Genomic DNA, 15,363 nt, shown 5'->3' with positions numbered 1-15,363 from the left:
GGGCTTGCAACATATCCAGATGACTTTTAATAATCAAGAAATTCACACAGACTCATTCGATTTGAAGTTTTAACGAATCAGAGTAGTATTGGTACCCCTTCGGTTTATTAAATGCTAAAAAATGGATTGAGTAGTTACAGACTACGTTGAATCCCAGCTGACAGGCAACCTGGGAGGTCCAGTGCCTTAACAGGTATAATAGCATTAATACTTCAATACATTTTATGGTTACAACATGTTTTGCCCTAAGGCTATGCATGCATAAAACTAAAGACCCCCACCGCTAACTCCTAAAACATCCAATATATCAACCTCATAGACTAAAACATAAGTCATATACCTTATAGCAATGCATCAATATAAGAGAGATATAGATTCCAAATAGTTCTTACCTCCCAAAAATATATATAGAAGTGTAGAATATAAGGTAAGGACAGGAACTGTATTCAAAGGCAAAGACTTCTGAACACGACACCAACAGCAATCAGCTCGATCAGAGATCTTCAGAGCATGGATCACACAACTTGTAGTTAGCAAGTTGGTGACACTTGACTAAGATTTTGCCTCGCGTCTTAAGTCAGAAGTCTCAATTAAGTCTTAAACATTAATCAGCCTTAACAGCTCCTGTCCTTCAAGTTAATAACATTTTTATAACACTCAGTAACTCCCTTCATAAAATTAATTAACCATCATCCCCTAATCCACCTCTCCTACATCTCCAAAATACGTAAGGTGAACTTTTGAACTGATGTTATTCTCTTTTGGTACCAGGGAGTTCCTGAACACAGCATGCATGTGAATACAGTGCAAGTATACAGTGCAGGAGGCTGTGTGGTCCAGTGGTTAAAGAAAAAGGTCTTGTAACCAGGAGGTCCCCGGTTCATTACCACCTCAGCCACTGACTCGTTGTGTGACCCTGAGCAAGTCACTTAATCTCCTTGTGCTCCGTCTTTCGGGTGAGACGTAGTTGTAAGTGACTCTGCAGCTGATGCATAGTTCACACACCCTAATCTCTGTAAGTTGCCTTGGATAAAGGCGTCTGCTTAATAAACAAATAATAATAATAATAATAAAGTATATAAAAAATACATAGAAAGATGTGCTTATTTAATATATAACACCTATCTCGGTGTAATTATCCCAATCCTAAGTCAAAAAATATATGGATATCCTCTTTAACATCAAAATACATCCTCCTTATTTGGTTGGCTTCATTACATGCATAGATATGATTTAACAATTAACTAAAATATATTGGATAGGGGCTGGTAGAAGGCTCATAGCGAACTTCAAGCAGGCAACTATATATCCAAGCATTCTCACTTCAATTCAGTCTGTCAGGAAAATATAACAGTCTCATTCAGTGTTTTAAACTAAACGTGACCTCTCTGTTTTTTTCTTACAAAAATCCTGTTCAGGCAAGTTTCGAACCACCTGCTTCTCTATCGAGGTCATCCATCATTAGTAGAAATATCAGGCCTTCATTAGTTCCTATGATTTAATGAGTCCATATAGTTCACCACTGACTCCCCCTTTCCTATACCAAGAGGTATTTCTTATATGTAATAGATCACTTATCATATAAACCTTGGATTCCAAACCCCCAAACATCACCCTCCGTCTGGTACTGCAAGCAAGCAAAGGTTACCAAGATTAATCACCTTCTCTTTAGCAAGACTGCTATGTGCCTGACACAGACTGGTACTATTATGCTTTGAATGAAGTTTTTACTTTAAGTTAGTTTCTGCACTATATTCTCTTAGTTTTCATACGTAACAGTTCTTCTGTTAAAATAAAACATTTAGACTTCTATTCTGTTTGAATTATTCTAGAATACCTGTGTTTACATTAAACACTACTTTCAGATCAAGCTTACTTCTCTCAAGGTTATAATAGAATAAACAGGAATGCAGAATGCTCTAGCATAACTATAGGTTAATACAGAGCAGATTGTAACTTTTTGTATGAACAGCGTGTTTTGACAATGTGTTTAGTATTTCTGCTGGCTTTATGGTCTTTAAAACACAGTACCAGTTATTACAACATTTTAACACACATGCAGGTTCACAAATGTTCAATTTGCATTCCAAAGATCAGCCTACTTCCAGTAGCTGTCACAGTCCTGGGTCAGTTTCTGCTCTCTGTCAAAGCCACCACAGGTGTGTCTTTAAAAGCCTGATAGCAGAGCTTCCATCTCTACATACCCATTCCCATCATCAGTGGGAAGACTTCAAACAAATTAAACTGTTTCTATCAAAGAGACATCTATCTCTGCTACATATACCTTTCTCTCAAAAAAGGATAGCACCTTTGCAAGGGAAGACAGGTTTTAGATTAATTTGTGACAGAGGTATGGTAAAGCATGTTAAAAAAACAAACCATGGTAAACTAACCCTTATAAAAGTTTCCCACAGTAAAAGCACAGCACAGTGCACTGAAGCCAGAGAGGGGAGTGTGGTCACAGCTGCGCTTGGGACTCTATTCATGAAGGGTCAATGTCTATTTCTTTAACAAGTTGCCTGCATCTTTTTCTTCGAGTCTTTCAGTTATAGAATACGGTAAATTGCATGACTGATATCCGTTTCTTTCTATTTGAATCCTTCCAGCTGCCGTTTTACTCCCTTCAGTGACAGATGACCCTTCTCACAGTGCAACATGGAATTTCTTTAAAGGGTTAATTTTCCAAGGGTTAGACAGAATTTCAATACCGCATGTCACGGCTCAGCCCTTTATAACATATATTATTTGCAATATATAAGTTATGTACACATATTTATATTTTACACCTTTGAACTACAGAAGCATGGCGATTCTGCTCCTGTGCTTCAGCTGCTTTCCAAGCTGATGGCGGTCAATCCTGTTGGGGAGGAAAGAGAAACAAGACATTATTAGCTTTGTCTTTTATCCAGCGATTATCCAGCCAGGACCCTGCGCTCCCCTGACTGTATGACTTCCCATGCACACCACGCGACTGTGCCTTTACCAGGGGAGACCCTCGGGGACCCCTGCGCTCCCCTGACAGTGTGACTCCCCCTGCACACCACGCGGCCGTGCCTTTACCAGGAGAGACCCTCGAGACACAAGGGCAATCTTAGTTGTGAAAAGAAAAAATATATTTATATAAAAACCTGCCGTGCCGCTCAGCAGCAGCCTTCCTTCTACTGAGATGCATCAAAGTGACAGCCAGGACAAGCACAGCGCGATGATCACAATATAGTGATTGCACTGTGTTACAGCACCATGCCCTGAGGACCAAAGCAAATAGACAGTTAAAGTAAAAAAAGACGCTTACACTTGTCTCCTTGTCCTTGATGCAGTAGACCTGTATGCAATACAGTAGTTACAGTTAAATAAAATAAAGTGATAACATATCTTGAACAATCACTTCAAATAAAATGAATGTGGAAAAGGGGGCCTTAAACAAAGAAAACAATATTTTTTACTCAGCAGCTCTTTTGTTACATTTCACTTACCGTATCCCTGGTTCCCTGAAAGAGAAGATGACCACCAACAACATTACGTATAGGATATGCCTGCCTATTGGTAGGTATTTTATGAGCTCTCTATACCAGAGCTGCCGATAGGCCCCTTCCTGGGATGATGCACTCGGTCCTGCCTGCCAAGGGATTAAAACCGGCATACTGCGGAAGCCATTTCTCTTAAGTATTTAAGTCAACAACAATTGTATTAAGTCAACAACAGTAACTATATACAGACGTGCTCAAATTTGTTGGTACCCTTACAGCTCATTGAAATAATGCTTCATTCCTCATGAAAAGTGATGAAATTAAAAGCTATTTTATCATGTATACTTGCATGCCTTTGGTATGTCATAGAATAAAGCAAAGAAGCTGTGAAAAGAGATGAATTATTGCTTATTCTACAAAGATATTCTAAAATGGCCTGGACACATTTGTTGGTACCCCTTAGAAAAGATAATAAAGAATTGGATTATAGTGATATTTCAAACTAATTAGTTTCCTTAATTAGGGCAGCAGTGTGGAGTAGTGGTTAGGGCTCTGGACTCTTGACCGGAGGGTTGTGGGTTCAATCCCCAGTGGGGGACACTGCTGTTGTACCCTTGAGCAAGGTACTTTACCTAGATTGCTCCAGTAATAACCCAACTGTATAAATGGGTAATTGTATGTAAAAATAATGTGATATGTGAAATAATGTATAATGTGATATGTTGTAACAATTGTAAGTCGCCCTGGATAAGGGCGTCTGCTAAGAAATAAATAATAATAATAATAATAATAATAATAATAATAATTAGTATCACACATGTCTCCAATCTTGTAATCAGTCATTCAGCCTATTTAAATGGAGAAAAGTAGTCACTGTGCTGTTTGGTATCATTGTGTGCACCACACTGAACATGGACCAGAGAAAGCAAAGGAGAGAGTTGTCTGAGGAGCTCAGAAAGAAAATAATAAACAAGCATGGTAAAGGTAAAGGCTACAAGACCATCTCCAAGCAGCTTGATGTTCCTGTGACAACAGTTGCAAATATTATTAAGAAGTTTAAGGTCCATGGAACTGTAGCCAACCTCCCTGGGCGCGGCCGCAAGAGGAAAATCGACCCCAGAGTGAACAGAAGGATAGTGCGAATGGTAGAAAAAGAACCAAGGATAACTGCCAAAGAGATACAAGCTGAACTCCAAGGTGAAGGTACGTCAGTTTCTGATCGCACCATCCGTCGCTTTTTGAGCGAAAGTGGGCTCCATGGAAGAAGACCCAGGAGGACTCCACTTTTGACAGAAAAACATAAAAAAGACAGACTGGAATTTGCTAAAATGCATATTGACAAGCCACAATCCTTCTGGGAGAATGTCCTTTGGACAGATGAGTTTTTGGCAAGTCACATCAGCTCTATGTTCACAGACGAAAAAATGAAGCTTTCAAAAAAAAGAACACCATACCTACAGTGAAACATGGAGGAGGCTTGGTTATGTTTTGGGGCTGCTTTGCTGCGCCTGGCACAGGGTGCCTTGAATCTGTGCAGGGCACAATGAAATCTCAAGACTATCAAGGCATTCTGGAGCGAAACGTACTGCCCAGTGTCAGAAAGCTCTGTCTCAGTCGCAGGTCATGGGTCCTCCAGCAGGATAATGACCCAAAACACACAGCTAAAAGCACCCAAGAATGGATAAGAACAAAACATTGGACTATTCTGAAGTGGCCTTCTATGAGTCCTGATCTGAATCCTATCGAACATCTGTGGAAAGAGCTGAAACTTGCAGTCTGGAGAAGACACCCATCAAACCTGAGACAGCTGGAGCAGTTTGCTCAGGAAGAGTGGGCCAAACTACCTGTTAACAGGTGCAGAAGTCTCATTGAGAGCTACAGAAAATGTTTGATTGCAGTGATTGCCTCTAAAGGTTGTGCAACAAAATATTAGGTTAGCGGTCCCATCATTTTTGTCCATGCCATTTTCATTTGTTTTATTATTTACAATATTATGTTGAATAAAAAATCAAAAGCAAAGTCTGATTTCTATTAAATATGGAATAAACAATGGTGGATGCCAATTACTTTTGTCAGTTTCAAGTTATTTCAGAGAAAATTGTGCATTCTTCGTTTTTTGTGGAGGGGTACCAACAAATTTGAGCACGTCTGTATGTATATATATATATATATATATATATATATATATATATATATATATATATATATATAGTAATATATTGCCCCCACTTAGGTTCGTTGCCCCTTTAAAAATAGACCCAACACACAGAAATTGGGGGTTCAGCGCTTCCGCGCACTTTTAATAATACAAACAGAAATCAAAACAAAAACAAACACCTAGCTCCTTCGGAGCGCTAACTAAACATAAACACTGGAACCTAAACTAAAAACAGGACAGCTAAGCTGTTTACCTGTAAAACAAACCAAACAAAATAAACACAGTTTTCACAAACCTTCACTCTCGTGATACGCCTGCACACACTCGCAAGCGGGCTTTACACACAGCAGCCCTGAACAGACTGGCTGCTTTTCTTTTATACCCTGCACCTGGCTCTAATTTAACAATACTTCCCAGGTGCAGGGGATAATTAATAATAAAACAATTAACACAATGTGCATTTGCACATGTTTTCTTCTATGCAGGGAGGATTAACCCCCTCCCTGCTGTGTTACACTTCCCCCCCCTTAAGTGCACAGCACTGATCGGCCATTCCAAGGCCACATACACCCCCCCCCCTTTGAAGTCCGGTGCCCAGAGGAAGGGACCGCGATCCGGCGAGTAGGGACCCAGACAGTGTGACTGGGGCGACAGCTGTGCAGGCTGGTGAGCTGTCAGGCACAACAGCAGGTAGAGGCTTGAGGCTTGGCCACCGTGTAGCGATGTCTGAGCCGCCAGGGGGAGTACAGCAACAGGCAGGGGGAGCTCAAGTAACGTCTGCCAACTGCGCCACGACGTCTGGGGCTTCAGGGTGAGTGAAGCAGTGGACCAGGTGAAAGACTGTACCTGGTGGTGCTCCGGACTGCTCTTCAGTACAAACGGCTGGAGGTCCAGGTACTCTGACCAAGTGTCCATGAGCACGGGGCAAGGGACCGTGCCCGGCAGCACCGGACTGGTTTCCAGGGGTGGTGGTCGGGGCTGTGGTGGAGGTGACTCCCTCACCTCTTCTGGCTCTGGAGACGGCAGCTCCAGCCCCTCTGGCTCTTGGGTTGGCAGCTCCACCCCTTCTGGCTCTCGGGACAGCTGCTCCACCCTCTCTGGCTCTCAGGACGGCTGCTCTACCTCCCATTTCTGGAGCAGCAGGTCCAGCTCTGTAGGCTCCGGCTCCGGTAGCCCTAGCTCCAGTCTCCATGTCTTATTCTGCTCCACTTGAGCAGCGGTGTTTCTCTTGATCTTCTCGATCAATTCTTTAAAATCCATTTTTTCTTTTTACTGGGTCGTAGGGGCGCCCACAGCTTCTGACACCACGTTGTAATATATTGCCCCCACTTAGGTTCGTTGCCCCTTTAAAAATAGACCCAACACACAGAAATTGGGGGTTCAGCGCTTCCGCGCACTTTTAATAATACAAACAGAAATCAAAACAAAAACAAACACCTAGCTCCTTCGGAGCGCTAACTAAACATAAACACTGGAACCTAAACTAAAAACAGGACAGCTAAGCTGTTTACCTGTAAAACAAACCAAACAAAATAAACACAGTTTTCACAAACCTTCACTCTCGTGATACGCCTGCACACACTCGCAAGCGGGCTTTACACACAGCAGCCCTGAACAGACTGGCTGCTTTTCTTTTATACCCTGCACCTGGCTCTAATTTAACAATACTTCCCAGGTGCAGGGGATAATTAATAATAAAACAATTAACACAATGTGCATTTGCACATGTTTTCTTCTATGCAGGGAGGATTAACCCCCTCCCTGCTGTGTTACAATATGTATATATATATATATTTAAAGTGCCACTCGGCAGCCAGCTGAGTCGCTCGACAGCGGGGGTATGGCAGAGCCTAGCCCCGGTGGAGGACGTGCTCCCACACGAGTGAAGGCTGTAAAAGACAACAACACTCACTCCTTTAAATCAATACAGCACAGGCAGTCGACTCGCATACCACAGATAGGAAAGCAGCAGCCTGCAACGCGAGCAGGTTGAGAAGAAGAAAGAAGAAAAAGGCTGAATCAGGAGTCACTGATTCTGTGAAAACAGCAAGCCAGCTTTCAGCCTGAAAGGCAAGGGAACTGCAGTGACTCAAAGCTCTTTTTCACAATAAGCTCAGATACCAACACAGAGGGTCTTACCTTACCGTCTTGAGAGGCAAAATGAGAAATGGCTTCCTCAGTATGACGGTTTTAATCCCTCGGTGGGCGGGACCGAGTGCGTCATCCCAGGAAGGAGCCTATCGGCAGCTCTGGTATAGAGATCTCAGAAAATATCTACCAATAGGCTACAATTCTATACACTGTATAACCCCATTTTAGAGATTGTTGCACTGCTCATTTTACATTTACTACCTTTGTCCAGGCAGTAATCTGAAGGTGTGACAGTGACGGTCTGATTGCTGGCTGGGTTGCTGGCTACACAGGTGTAGGTAACATTACACCCTTGTGTTAGCTTTAGTTGAGTTGTATTGAGTGACTTCCCATCTCTCATCCAGGACACGGTCACTCCACTGGGGCCTCCCACAGAGCACAGCAGGGTGCAGGTTCTGTTTCCCAGCTCCACATTTCCATCCATCTTTTTAACATGAGGCTTTGGAACAGGCTCTGTGGACGGGAAAATAAATACTTACATCCATTCGCAATTGCAAATAAAATATCTGAAATGCAATATTGGTATTGATAGCATGTTGTGCCACTGAGGTCTTGCATTGTGAAGAAAGAAAGAAAGAAAGAAAGAAAGAAAGAAAGAAAGAAAGAAAGAAAGAAAGAAAGAATACTTCACACCAATCATTGCATCAACAATACAGGTCTTGGAACACTTTAATACATACTGTAAACAGTCAGCTGAAATTTCTTTAGAAATCTATTGGTACCGAAATCCTCCACTTGGTAAAACCCGCTGTCTGCTTCGTGTAAGTTATTAATCCTGAGAGAGTCGGTATTATTGACCAGCTGCAGTCTTGTTTTGAATCTCTCCTCATAAACAGTCTCGATCTTCCTGTTATTAATTCTCACAGTGAGATTGGCATTGATTGATGCTGATATAGGACTGAATCTCCAGTTTATTTCGGGATTCGTTAGTAGGTTTGGGATTTCAAAAGTGATTGATTCTCCCACAATCCCCGTGACCTGCTGCAGATCTTGGGACCAAACTGCTGAGAGGCAAAACACTAAAAAAAGAGAAAAAAAATTAAACATCATTTTGCACCAATGCAATAAGGTAACCTTGCTTTACCTCGTTAATAATGTACTAATAGGCTATTATTATTATTATTATTATTATTATTATTATTATTAGCGAACGTCACACGTTTTTTACACTTTTTGTTATCAAATTGTGAGTAAGCATTTCATTGGTATTTGTTATTCTACAATTTATAATACTGTAGCGTGCACGGGGGTAGGCAGCAGCAGGGCTGGTAGGTGACGAGATCACACACAAAGACATAAGCCTGATATACGCTCCTTGCATACAGCGGTATCAGCGCTATGCTTTAGTGTGAGAGATCCCGGGTTCACGCCCGCCCTCCGTCTGTGTGTGGATTGCCTCGCCCTGTGTGATGCGCCTGCCTGCGGAACTGAGGTTCGCTACAATATGATTAATTTTGTATTCATATTTCCCTTTTAACCAATTTCATAACACAGTTTAAAATAATGTGAAAATCTAAATCAACAAAACTGATAGGAAAAAACTATTGCTTATGGATGCGTTTGATGATATCTCCAGGGCTTGAATTTCAGCGTGGGATTGCGGGAATCGCGCATTTTCCAAGTTGCTCCCCCATATCTGCAACTTTCAGTGCGGGGAAATCCAGCAGAGATATTTTAAGACACCAAGCTACTGTATTTTCCACCAAATCTAGAATGCCTGAAACGCTACAACAGTCTCTAAGGAAGTGGTGTCAGTGACGAAAGCACTATGAGATGCATTCTGAGTAGTTCTGGTTAAAATAAATAAATAAATAAATAAATAAAAGTAGTGCTGGATATTTTAAGTGCTGCGAGACTTTATTCTCTCGTACGTGATTCTCGGCCGCTATCTTTAAGGATTATAGAAACTCAGTACACTGCAGTAAGTAAACAGTTTTGAAGTCTATCTAGGTGTTGTTTTGTAAGCGGTGACTTTCGCTTTAACTCTTAAAACTCAGCCCCATTCATTTTGGGGCGCCAGCGCACCAAAGGTTACGCACATATTACTCAGGCACCATAAAAGCCACCTACCGGGTTCATGGCTTGTTTAAAAGTACAGACTCGGGGCTTTCCAAAGACGTATTCAGTGTGTGTATTCAGTACATCGGGGTCTATCGCTTAATCATCATTGTCTTTGCACCTTCGGAACCGACTGTTAAAATGCTGTTTTCTATGATGTTCGATTTATGTACAGTAGATCAACACACCGTGAGCTGAATTGCAGTGAAACTGTTTTTCTTCAAGTAAAGTTGTATAATTGACCAAACCGTTACAATAAAACCACAAACACGCCAAACCTAATTTATTTTTTCTGAATCGGCAGTGAAAAACTGAGGACAGCAGATTCCACATTACACAGTGACTACAAAGCAGATTCACTACAATGAAGAATCTATTCAATATTATACAGGTATAGGCTACATAGACTATGGGTGACCCGTTACTTGGTTAAAAATTAACAGGAGAAAAAACAAACAAGCAAATAAACAAACACAACTTACCCCCCAGACAGACTTTCAAAATATCAAGCATTTTCTAATAACGCGTTCCAGTCCAGAACAGGTCAGGACAGGTGAGGTAATAGCTTCCACGTTGCAGTCCAGTACCTCTGGAACGACACAGTGAACAGCAATGACTCACAAGTAAGAAAAATCAAAACGGCCCTGAACTGGTATTTGAATTATTAACATTGCAATAAAAAAGGCCTCGGAACAGTCGGCTCTGAAGTTGCAAAGGGGGTGATAATGAACACATAATACTAGGTGCGGGATGGAGGAGCCATTTGTTAAAACAATCAGCTATTACCTGTGGTGTATGGCAAGCCAAATGATCATTTAGAGATATCTCTAACTGCATTTTAAGATATCTTGAAATATTTAGAGATATCTGTAAAACATTTCAAGATATCTCAAATTGAATTCCAGATATCTTTAATTGTGCAGTTTTTAAGATATCTATAATTAATTTAAAGATATCTGTAAATCAATTTGAGATATCTAAAAATGAAATAAAGATATCTCAAATTGATTTACAGATATCTTTAAATACTATGGAAACCATATGGATTGTGCTAGCATGGCACGCCAAACTGTCATTTAGAGATATCTTAAAATGAGGGTTTTAAAGTTATCTGTAAATCATTTCAAGATATCTCGAAATAACTTCCTGTTCATTTAAAGATATCTGTAAATCATTTCAAGATATCTTCAAATAACTACCTGTTCATTTAGAGATATCTCTAAAACATTTAGAGATATCTCTAAATAACTTCCTGTTCATTTGAAGATATCTTTAAATGGACAGGAAGTCAATTGAAAACATAGCGCATTTTCACAGGAAGTCATTTTGAGATATCTTGAAATGGCTTCCTGTTCATTTGAAGATATCTTCAAATGATTTAGAGATATCTCCAAATGAACAGGAAGCTATTTGAAGATATCTTCAAATGATTTACAGATATCTTTAAATGACTAAGAGATATCTTTAAATGAATAGGACATTATTTAGAGATATCTGAAAAGTATTTAAAGATATCTCAAAAACATTTAGAGATATCTCAAAAACATTTAGAGATATCTTAAAATGATTTAAAGATATCTAAAAATGCATTTTAGATATCTCATTTAAAGCTCCATTTAAAGATATCTGTAAATAATTTTGAGATATCACTAAATGTATTTTAGATATCTTAAAATGATTTAGATATCTTCAAATATTTATTATTTAGCAGACGCCCTTATCCAGGACAACTTACAATTGTTACAAGATATCACATTATACATTATTTCACAGATATCACATTATTTTTACATACAATTACCCATTATTACAGTTGGGTTTTTTACTGGAGCAATCTAGGTAAAGTACCTTGCTCAAGTGTACAGCAGCAGTGTCACCCACTGGGGATTGAACCCACAACCCTCCGGTCAAGAGTCCAGAGCCCTAACCACTACTCCACACTGCTGCCCAGAGATATCTTCCAATATTTAGAGATATCTGGAAACGATTTAGAGATATCTTCAAATATTTAGAGAGATCTATAAATGAATTAGAGATATCTCTAAATGATAATTTGGCTTGCCATAGTGGTGAGCTTTATATTTGGATAAGAATTGCAAATCTCCTGTGAATGACAATTTGAATATCCTTCTTTATTGTGCACTGCACGACCGTTATATATGTATATATTGTAGATCTGGTCACTACGGGACTTATGTGTCCCCCCCCCAGTACACTGCTTGAGTCCCCCCACCCCCGGACCGTTTGACACCTGCTGTGCACGGTACTGTAATTAGTTTTGGTTTCGTTTGCAGCGTTGTGTTAACTCACAAGCAGCCACAAAAAGTGAATATATGGAAAAACCATGTACCATATACCAGGGCTAACTGCGTGTAGCCACACGCCTGGTCAGCGTGTACCATATACCAGGGCTAACCGCATGCAGCCACATGCCTGGTCAGCGTGTACCATATACCAGGGCTAACCGCATGTAGCCACACGCCTGGTCAGCGTGTAGCATATACCAGGGCTAACCGCATGTAGCCACACGCCTGGTCAGCGTGTAGCATATACCAGGGCTAACCGCATGTAGCCACACGCCTGGTCAGCGTGTAGCATATACCAGGGCTAACCGCATGTAGCCACACGCCTGGTCAGCGTGTAGCATATACCAGGGCTAACCGCATGTAGCCACACGCCTGGTCAGCGTGTAGCATATACCAGGGCTAACCGCATGTAGCCACACGCCTGGTCAGCGTGTAGCATATACCAGGGGGAACACAAGCTGAAGCCACAGCGGGCGAATCTGTGCTGTTTTTTTTTTTTTTTAAAGTTTTATCTGTAGCACAACACAGGCAAGCGGGAATACCGCGTGTGCACTGCAGGTGTGCCAGCAAGGTATTTCGTCAACAACAAATACATATTTTATATATATTCAGTGTTTGCTCCAGGACTTACAGACTGAGGGTCAATGTGGCCCCCTCTCAAAATTTTAGGGGGACAAAGTTTCTCCAGAAACTTCAATTCTAGTTGTTATAATTCTCGTTTTGGACATTTTGTTTTTGACAACATATCTCCTGCTACAGCTTTGCACTGATCAGCTCGACGCTTTGCACAGTTATTGCCCTGTACCTGTAGATTCATGCTATTGTTTTTATTGCCAATTGGACTTATGGATCTTATTAAATTGCCAGAAGACCCCACAAAGTCAAACTTTGACAGCTTATAACTCTTTACAGAGTGCAGATAAATCCATAGTTAGTACTGAACACTTACAGGAACTACTGGATGCTCTATAAAAATAAGTCCTGGACTTTGACCTTTGACCTTTCCAGAGCTGGATACCGATTTTTTTTTTTTTTTTTTTTTTACTGCTTATAACTCCTACAGAGTGCTTATTGGGCCATAATCAATATTGAACACACATCGAAAACCAATAAAACTGTATCCAAAAAGCAGCGTGTGTTTGACCTTTGACCTCAGAGAATGTTTATATCTCCTTACAGACTGCAAATTGAGTCACATTTAGTATAGAACTCGTATACGAATAATACCTTTCCAAAAATGTCTCTCCTGAAAGATCAGACTATTTGTTTACAGCTTAAAACTTCCTTCATAGTGCAGAACAGTTTAATTCTGCACTATGTAAGAGTCTTTGCACCGTCACAACTATGTCTACCACACTGTTTACATAGAAAAGTTAAACATTTGACCAACGTATACACAAGCACTATACAACGCAGACAGTGTTTCTCTAGAAAATTCCATTCGAGTTACTACTGGAATACTGGAATTTATCTTAAAAAAATAAGTGCGTTGGATATTCAAGTTGTATGATAAAGAATTGTATTTTGACTATATGCCTGATTCATTTGGGGATGTTTTACTGTGCAGTTTTGGAAATAGTGAACTTTAAAATCACCGAAGCGCATCATTTGTCACAATGGGAAAATGCAATATGGAGCGTTTTGAAACACTTTTATCTCAAGTTTATTAAAAGGTGCGTTGGATATTCAAGTTGTATGATAAAGAATTGTATTTTGACTATATGCTTGATTCATTTGGAGATGTTTTACTGTGCAGTTTTGGAAATAATTAACTTTAAAAGCACCACGTCACACCACTTGTCAGAATGGGAAAATGCAATATGGAGATTCTTGGAATTAAACATCTTTAAAAGTCTTTTATCTCAAGTTTGTTTAAAAATGCGTTGAATATTCAAGTAGTATGATAAATAATCGTATTTTTTACTATACGTATAGTATATATATATATATATATATATATATATATATATATATATATATATATATATATATATATATACACTTTTAAAAGAACTACCCCACCCAATGTCTCCCCACGAAACAGTCTTTAATTGTATGACACCAAAAGAAATATTGAAGGGAATCCTCGGGGTTCGTTGCAGCAGCTGTAGCGTGTGATACCTGAGAGAAAGCAACATGCCGATGTACCAAGTGCGTGAAATAGCAGCTTACACAACAGTTAACAAATATTCACTAGAAACAACACAAAACAAAACAAATCAGTGCCGAAAACAATAAAAAATAAACAAAAGCAATCAATGCAGAAAACGTATAATACTTGTTAATAATCTTATTGTAAAATTGTATCGTAATTTATCTCGTGTGTGATCATGCCGCAATCCAAATACATGAAAAGTATTTCAACCCAAAATTAGAAAAGCGTGCCCACTTTACCGCAGTAAAAAAACTCACAGGCAGGTCCAGATACAGCGAGAATAGCTCCTTGTAGAAATGTGATGAATTAACTGAAATGATGAAATCCTCTTGAAGCCGATGAAGAATCTCAGCGTTATTATTTTCCAGGGTTAAGCAGACGACAGTGGTCTCAAAGCAGGGTTTTAACTGTAATGACAGTGTCCCGTTTGGAGCCCACATTAAACAGGTCTACTAATTACAGAAGCAGTCTGTTAATTACAGAAAATAAATTCAGCCAGACGGCTAATCGTTATATTATCCAGAAAACAATCATTTGAAATAATATCCACAAAGGAATTTATAGAAGCGTAAATTTAAGCTGTTGTAAATCATATACGGGCTCTGTTAAGAGTCTCCGAATATTAAAACTGACAGAACAAATTAGGAACGAGTTTTTCACTAGTTCTATTAGCCGCTGTCTGCTTTCTGTTATTCTGTTCGTTTTGTTCTTCAAACAGGTATCCAAAAACGATTGCTATCCAGAAGTACACTGGACGCTAATTGGTCCACGTAACTGCAAACCATAAACTATTGCTATTAGTTGATAAATAATAAAAGGAGGCAACTCTGACAGCGCTTAACAGAGAGAATAAGGAGGGGGCGTGGGGGAGCGCTTACAGTCCGATCACACATTCTGACCGTGATAAACAAAAGATAGATTTGCTAAATCATGTCTTACTTATTCTTCAACCACTTGTATATGGTTATAAATATGAGTGTCTGTTAGAATGCGTTTGTTGGAGAGTAAAAGAGTGTTGTATGAAAAGAGAGATTTGTGTGGAGAGAAAGACCGCTGTTCGACTCACTA

General features: G+C 39.9%; 1 protein-coding gene across 2 annotated transcripts; it reads right to left on the bottom strand.

Moving 5' to 3' along the window:
• Positions 1 to 66: 66 nt before the first annotated feature.
• LOC117409814 (SLAM family member 5-like) lies at positions 67 to 15,013 on the bottom strand. 2 transcript variants are annotated; one of them, XR_009310146.1, is made up of 6 exons: positions 14,553 to 15,013; positions 10,317 to 10,423; positions 8,457 to 8,795; positions 7,978 to 8,229; positions 3,129 to 3,245; positions 67 to 2,857 (listed from the first exon to the last, which is right to left on the bottom strand). XR_009310146.1 is itself a non-coding variant. In XM_059007162.1 (5 exons), exons 2-5 carry the CDS (start codon positions 10,345 to 10,347, stop codon positions 3,172 to 3,174), a joined length of 696 nt encoding a protein of 231 aa, XP_058863145.1. In that variant the 5' UTR covers positions 10,348 to 10,423; positions 14,553 to 15,013; the 3' UTR covers positions 67 to 3,171. The 2 variants fall into 2 exon arrangements, 1 of the variants encoding a protein (XP_058863145.1); XM_059007162.1 differs by having other exon boundaries at positions 67 to 3,245.
• Positions 15,014 to 15,363: the final 350 nt, after the last annotated feature.

Source organism: Acipenser ruthenus, chromosome 34 (assembly GCF_902713425.1).
Source record: "Acipenser ruthenus chromosome 34, fAciRut3.2 maternal haplotype, whole genome shotgun sequence".
NCBI classification, from domain to species: Eukaryota; Metazoa; Chordata; class Actinopteri; order Acipenseriformes; family Acipenseridae; genus Acipenser; species Acipenser ruthenus.
This window is presented reverse-complemented; position numbering and strand designations above follow the sequence as displayed.